Source organism: Sardina pilchardus, chromosome 21, assembly GCF_963854185.1.
Source record: "Sardina pilchardus chromosome 21, fSarPil1.1, whole genome shotgun sequence".
Classification (NCBI taxonomy): domain Eukaryota; kingdom Metazoa; phylum Chordata; class Actinopteri; order Clupeiformes; family Clupeidae; genus Sardina; species Sardina pilchardus.
The window spans coordinates 19976510-19983485 of NC_085014.1; the positions used below are offsets into that span (position 1 = coordinate 19976510).

At 48.1% G+C, this 6976-nt stretch overlaps 1 protein-coding gene across 1 annotated transcript in view; it reads left to right on the top strand.

The window, feature by feature from the left end:
* Positions 1 to 6976, top strand: part of diaph2 (diaphanous-related formin 2) — a gene marked incomplete in the record, with an annotated part of 415240 nt that overhangs the window by 16429 nt on the left and 391835 nt on the right. The window contains 1 exon segment of the mRNA XM_062524176.1: positions 935 to 1111. Within this exon segment, the coding sequence (XP_062380160.1) occupies positions 935 to 1111 (177 nt within the window).

Sequence of the window (6976 nt, forward strand, 5' to 3'; positions counted from 1 at the left end):
AAAAGACTCGATCAAGAAACAAACTATTTCAGGAAAAAAACGGGTAATAAAATAACATTAAAACGGACTTTCTGAAGAATGTGACCAGTCTTCTAAAGCATATTTTTACCCTCCACAAGCAAAATGCTTTGGTTTTGTGCCTGGTGTAGCCTGCCTGTAAGTGTACGCAGTTGGGGAACAGTTAAGACTCCGTTGCTGTCTCGAGGACCCATTTACTCGATACCGAAGCATCCTTCAAATTTGGCCTCCGGTCTGACATTGGACACATGTTCCTTCCACAAGCGTTTCCCTTCATAGCAAAACAGAGTGTCGGCATTAACTCATTGGTTTGTTTTTGGTTGTTTTTAATGTCATCCATACAAGCATGAGACCCCTACCTTGACCCAACTACTAACAGTAACCTTTTGCATGGTTTTACATTTTCCTCCCACTCTCTCTCTCTCTCCCTCTCTCTCTCTCCATCTCTAACACTTTTCTCCTTACCCGGTAGAAAGAGACAAGTGCAGTCTGCATTCCTCTTTAATCCTTCTCTGTCACACATAAAGAACTTAATGAAGCTATAGCCATTCATCATCTACTTCTGTAGCTCTTCTGTACAGTGTTCTGTTGCTCTGAACATTCTCTCTTGTTCCTTGATTCACCTCGATGTAGGTTTAGAAACTTCACTTGTCAATGCAATTGTTGTCATTTGTAAAGAACCCACTTACTAACATTCAAAACTGGTAAGAACACAGGTAAGTGCAAGGTTAGTCATCCCGCTGGATTGATCAAAAGTTCTATCACTTTAATTCGCGACTCTAATGGCATTTGGACAGTGAATTGTGCAATTAGAATTGCATTTGCTCAAATTGCTCCCACTTTTTCCCCATTCAAAAGCACCCATCAACAGCACACTGGTAAGGCTGTTCTGACACGACTCCCTCTGTGTCCACAGCGTGATCGAATCACCAGCTTCCGCAAGACGGGTGGGAAGAAGGAGAAGCCCCTCATCCAGCACCCCACCGACCCCCTGTCCCCCCAGGCGGAGCTGCCCATGCCCCAGCCCTTCCTCGACGAGCGCTCCATGAACCTCTCCGAGAAGGAAATCATCGACCTGTTTGAGAAGATGATGGTGAGTTGCTCTTTTCATACCTTGTGTGTAGTTCAGCCCTCATCACTTCCATCCCCCCCTCCCCCATTCTCTGCAAGTTCAGACTCTTCCCCCCTCACCTCTCTGCCAAATAATACCAGTTTAATGAAACTTTCACAGAGGTATCTGTTCAGGGAAACAGACTCCACCAGCATAGAGATGCTTAGATCTCGGACCCATGCTGGAGCGTCCGGGCGAGTTCATGAAAGCTGCAACCTTGCCGGTGCCTACTAAAAGGGCCCATTTACAATGCACCATCCCCCCCCTCCTCATTTTTCTTTTTACACCCAAAGACAACACTGGATCTCTTCTCACCCTCGGCGATAGCCAAAGCCCCTCTTTTGAACCGGACTCTTGAGAGTGTGCTGGCATTGCCGCAGATACCCTCGCCCACGTCTACAACGCTTGGGCACGTCTCATCCCGGGCTGCGTTTTTTTCCCCCTCCCTTCTGCCTTCAGAGTGAAGTGTGTCCCTCTCATCCAGGCTTTTAGTGTGGTGCGTCTCTCCACTAATTGCGAGAACCCTGCGAGTCTTGGCCAGCCAAGCAGACTACAGAAGTGCCTGACTCCATTTGTGTCTCTGGTTTTCAGGGGCATGGTCAGGGGCTGTCAGAGGTTATAACAAAGTTTTTTTTTTTGCTTCTGTCTCTTTATCCAGTTTCCTTGTGGTGCCAGCATGCTGTTTGAAATAACTGAAAGGCAGAAGCGTTGGGAGGAGAGGGTGGGGGGTGGGGGGGGGGGGGGGGGGGATGGAGGGTGCTGACTGCAAAACAGTGAAGGGCTTTGTAGTGTATGGGCTGTCAAGTCAAGAGTTTGTATTGTCTGACTTTCTCAGGCCTTGTGAGTCTTGCCTTGCTGCAGTGTGTTTTGAAGATTTTTTTTCATTATTTATCATTTTTATTATTTTTTATATTTATATATTTGTTTGGGTGTATTTTTTTCCCCCCTTCTAGTGGTCTTCTTTTTTTTGGAAGCTTCCCTTTTGCTGGTCTGCTTTAGGGGCTGGAGCTGCAGCTGAGCCCCAGTGGAGCTGTTGCTTCCTGATCACTGAGCTGTGCGAGCTCCAGACAGACAGAACAGAGCCCAACAGAACAGAACGGTCCAGACAACACCAGACACCAGAACCCTGGCCGCTCAGCGGACAGCCCTTTGAGCTTGCCGCCCAGCTTTTAGATGTTGGGGAGGATGGTGGGGGGTGGGGAGGGGATGTGGTGAGACCACAAAACAAACTCTGTGAGTGCAAAAATGATCCTTGAGGAACTTGCACACTTGCTTTTAGTTGGTAGTTGGTGCCGCAGAAGAGCTTGTTTTTTTAGGCATTTAGGAATTAGACAGAATACGGGGTTGCATTGTCACGCAGCATGCACTTTAACTTCTATGCAGCACTAAAGAGCAGCTGTTTGATGGTGAGTAAGTGGGTGAGCTGGATCGATCCGAACTCCTCAGCAAGACTCTAGATGAAACTACTTTTAGAAGTTCTCCTGCATGTGACCAGGAGGCTTGTTGTCAAACTGAATTGAGCTCCGTTGAGTAGTTGAACCATCAGTATAAGTAAAGGTCCCTCTGAGCCTAGTGCCTGTAGGTTTTCTGTTTCCACAGTAATTACATCAGGATATTGGTATCAAGTGCTCTGGATTTCACACTCAACTTGCTGGCTGTTTGGTTTCCCAGCATGCACCAGCAGTTCAGGATGTGTGAAAAGCTGCCGTCTGCTCGTCCTGCTGCTCCTCATCATCAGAGCGAGTTGAATGTAGTTGTTTGTAGCTTTTGGTAAAGTCACGATGAGACCCAGGAAGAGATCATCACTCAACTGGAGACTGGCTTCCGAACGTCCTGGGGTGCCTCTCATTTGGTCTTTTATACCCCCTCCCGTCCTTCCTCGATCCTCGTCCTCACTGATCTAGATGAAGAATGATGGGACGGCAACAATGGGATAGTCTATCCAGTGTTGGTTATACAGTAGATCAGTGGAGATGTTGAGAGGCACCCCAGGAGTCTCTAGTGGCTGCTGATGAGCAGTGCCTCATAGTGGTTGGTCTATTTATCACCCATTTGTGCTGTTTCCCAGGTCTTGATCAGAGCCTGTTTGTCTGTTGTTTAAGGAGACATGGGGTGCAACATTTATGCATCATATTTATGCTGCTGGGGAAGGTCACGCAGCGACATAGATGTACTCTGGCTAGATTTTTGGGTGCCACTCAGCATTGAATGAACCAGCATTTATAGCAGTAATATGTCAGTTTGTATGTGGCTACATGTACTTAAATGGTAGCACTAAATGGCCATAAATGAAATGGTGAAATGGTATCTTTTACGATCTTAAACATAAACATAATCAAACATGTGGTCCTCAAAATATGATATTTAAAAAATAACTCATGTTTGATCAGTCATGGTAACAGTTACAAATTGTTAAATTCCTATTGCTAAAGCTTGTTCACAATCAAATCAATTGCTTACCCATCTACAAGGCGATAGGTATGCAGTCACTAGATGTAAGTTCATTTATTTCATGTCCCCCATAGATAGAATTTCAGAACATTTGCACTCAGACTAGGCCTTCTTTGACTTTGCTGTAACAGAGTTACACATTTTACCCTGAGAATATTTCCTATACTTGCATGAACACTTTCAAATGAAATGTACTAAATCAAGTGTCCTACCATGGCACTTCCTTTTGGAAATAATTTGTTATTTTTCTGCTTCATGCCATAAACCTCAACTGATTGGTAATCATGCCAGATGTGTTTTGTGGAGATGTATGAAGTTTTATTTTTTACCCCAGATCTTAACATATGCATGATCTTCCCCTGCTCTAATGAATTTTGAGTGGAGTCATTTCCGCAGCATTCAGCATCTCGGTGAAAAACAGTGATTTAAAAAAAGCACACAAATATAAATGAAATTGAATGAAATTCATTTAGCCCTTAATGTAAACAATATCTTTTGAATAAGTGTCGTGAAGTCCCCCCTGATTGCCTGACTGATGACCTCGTGCTCATATCCGTTGAAATGAAAAGCTGAATTTGTTTTTGCAGCCCTGCAGTTTATTTCTTTTGTTGTGCCATCCCAATGTCTTAATAGTACCTGCAGAAGTGACACATGCTGTGTCTCGTCAACCGCTGCTTTGTTTTCCATGCCAGTCACTCAACTGTCACTCACCTCGCTTTTCAATTGCTGTGTTTGTGCTCAAGATGGCATGACATTAAACGCGTTCTTCAATTTGCCGTGCGACAGAAACGGCACAAAGAGCCCCTGCGTCGTGCACAGGGGAATACACGCCAAGGCACAAGGTGAGCGAGTGGGCGTAAATGGATATTTATTGGAAGAGTAATAACATGGCGATGAATGTGTCGGTGAGGAGACATTAGCCCTTCATCTCTTCCCATTGGGAGCTGTGGGATTGTGACCCTGGGAAAGAGGGACACGTTTTTTGACTGAGGGAATCGGAGGATATCGGAACGCCGGGTCTCGTGTCGGCCACCGCTGGGCCTCGTGCAGCGGCTCTTTAGCAGAATCAGCCTCTCATAATTTATTGATTGTTTACATGGAGGCTGAGGAAGGTTTTGGAGACCGTTCATCTCCCATCGCATGAAAGGCAGCTACCATGCTGTGATGCAAAATAATAAAATACATAGAAAATAAAAATAATCTAAATCAAACCCACTCTCATTGCGTCAGACATGCATACTGCACTACACAAGCGCTAGGTTTTTAGTTGGCATTAGCCCTGGGGATTAGCACTAGATGGGATTCCTGAAGTAATATTGGTGAGTCATGAAAGGGAGTTGTGGGGGAAGGGAGGGGAGTGGGTGGGGCTGATGCTGCACCCTGTTAAGCAAAGGCAAGTAAATGAGCTAGCCTGGCTTCTGATCTCATGGAGCACAGTGAGTTGAGCCAAGAATGCCAATGCAGTACACACACAGTGCATTTTGAATGTGGTTGTGTGTGTCTATTGGCACATTGTTTTTGGTTCTTTAGATGTGCACAGCTGGCCTGTTGAATGGGTATAAAAGAACACCGCAGTAAGTCCTTATGCGAGTCTGGGGACCTTGGCGCCACCGCCCACGGTACAGCACACAGACGTGCTTTCACTTGCTGCTGTGCCCCTTTGAGGCAGCAGCCAGCAAGGAGCTCACCCCTCCTGCACCATCAGCATGCTGGGAGGTGGATGTAGACGTGGAGGCTCAATGATGGTGTTCTAAGCCCTCACCGTTGACCTCAAGGCAGTGCTGCGATCGTCAACTTGAAGGCACCTAAGCCTAAACCTTAACCCTGACCCTGTCCTAACCCTGGCCTACCCCTAGTGTCTTCCTTGCAGCGCTGCTTGGAAGACGACGTTGGGGGCTTAAAACAACAAGTAACGGACGTTGACGTGGATGTACTGTAGATCTCCTGTGCGGATCAACAGGAAGTGGAGGCAGAGGCCGGAGTGTGTTGATGGACACTCCTCTCTCATGAGCCACAGCGTATAGCTGTGTGCCCCGGGCCCAACATGCCACATGGCATCCTGGGTCGACGCAGTCGGTACCTTCGGCGCCCAGCTGAAAAGGCGGAGGTCATCTTACCCCACCCCCCGGCTTTGAACTGGCGCATCACAGGAAGCCGCTTGCTCTAAGGGGCTTTATGTGCTCTTCCCTGCTGGAGCAGTAAGTGCCCCCCCCCCCCCCCCAGCCCCAGCCCACCCACTCGCTCCCTCTCTCCCAGCCTGAGTGCTCGGCTCTGCAGCTCTGCTTCTCATCACAGGGGCATTTAAAGAGGAGATGAGTGGCCCAATATGCCAGCCCCATTGAAAAAGGGATGGCAAAATAACCCCCGACGCCAGAGATGAAAGACAATAAAATATCCGTGGCGGGGAGATGGAAGGGGCGCTATCTCTCTTTTTCTTCCCCCTCTCTCTCCTCCCTCTCCTTCCACCGCATTGGCAGTGGTGCAAGACGGACATGATGGGGTCTCATTAAGTAGCCTGGGCAGCGGAGGCTCATGGGAAAAAGCGGGCTGTCATCAGCTCGGAGCGCGGCGCGGACCCCTCTGTGGCTCCGTCCATCCCTCCCCGCCTCTCTAATGGTGTGCATCCGCAAATAGTCATTTTCTCTCCAGCGTCAGTGCCACGCTCGGGAGGGGGCTCCAGCAATGCTAATACGAGTGGGACCTCGGGGATGCGTTTATACCTTTGATGCTCGCTCTGTGCTCCCCCCCCCTCCCGTTTCAACATCACCCCCCCCTCCTCCTTTTTGCTCCACACATCCCCGAGCGCACCACGGGACTGGACCTCCGTGGCTGTACTGGACTGTATTGGACGTGGACGGACGTTGCATATCACGAATAGAGACTGCACTGCACTGCACTGCCAGTGCACTGGTGCTGGTGTGTGTATTCTGGAGGGGGTGGGGGGAGCGTCCCATTATCAAAGATGGTTCAATTACCTGAGCCTGTCCCAAGCCTCCTCCAGATAGAATTAATAAAGGATCATAAATCAGAGCTGCAGGAAATGCAAACGGACTTGCCCACACACCCCACCCCACCCCACCCCACCCCACCCCACCCCATCCCATCCCATCCCAGCCCTGGCTGGAGCTTGCTGATGACTTCGCAGGCCCACAGCTCGTGCTCGACGTTGCCCACATAGCAGTCAGTTCACAGTGCTTAGTCTAATCTAGTGAAGTGAGTGGCAAGTACAGAGCTGAATTAGCCAGGTTCAGGGACTGATTAGTGAGTCTCTTGGCTGAAGGAAAGCAGGAGGAGGAAATGATAGAGTAGAAATAAAAATAAAATGAAATTTTATCATTAAAATGGTGCCTGTACTCTTCGTAGACCTAAAGTTGGGAAATATAGGTCACAGTGGCA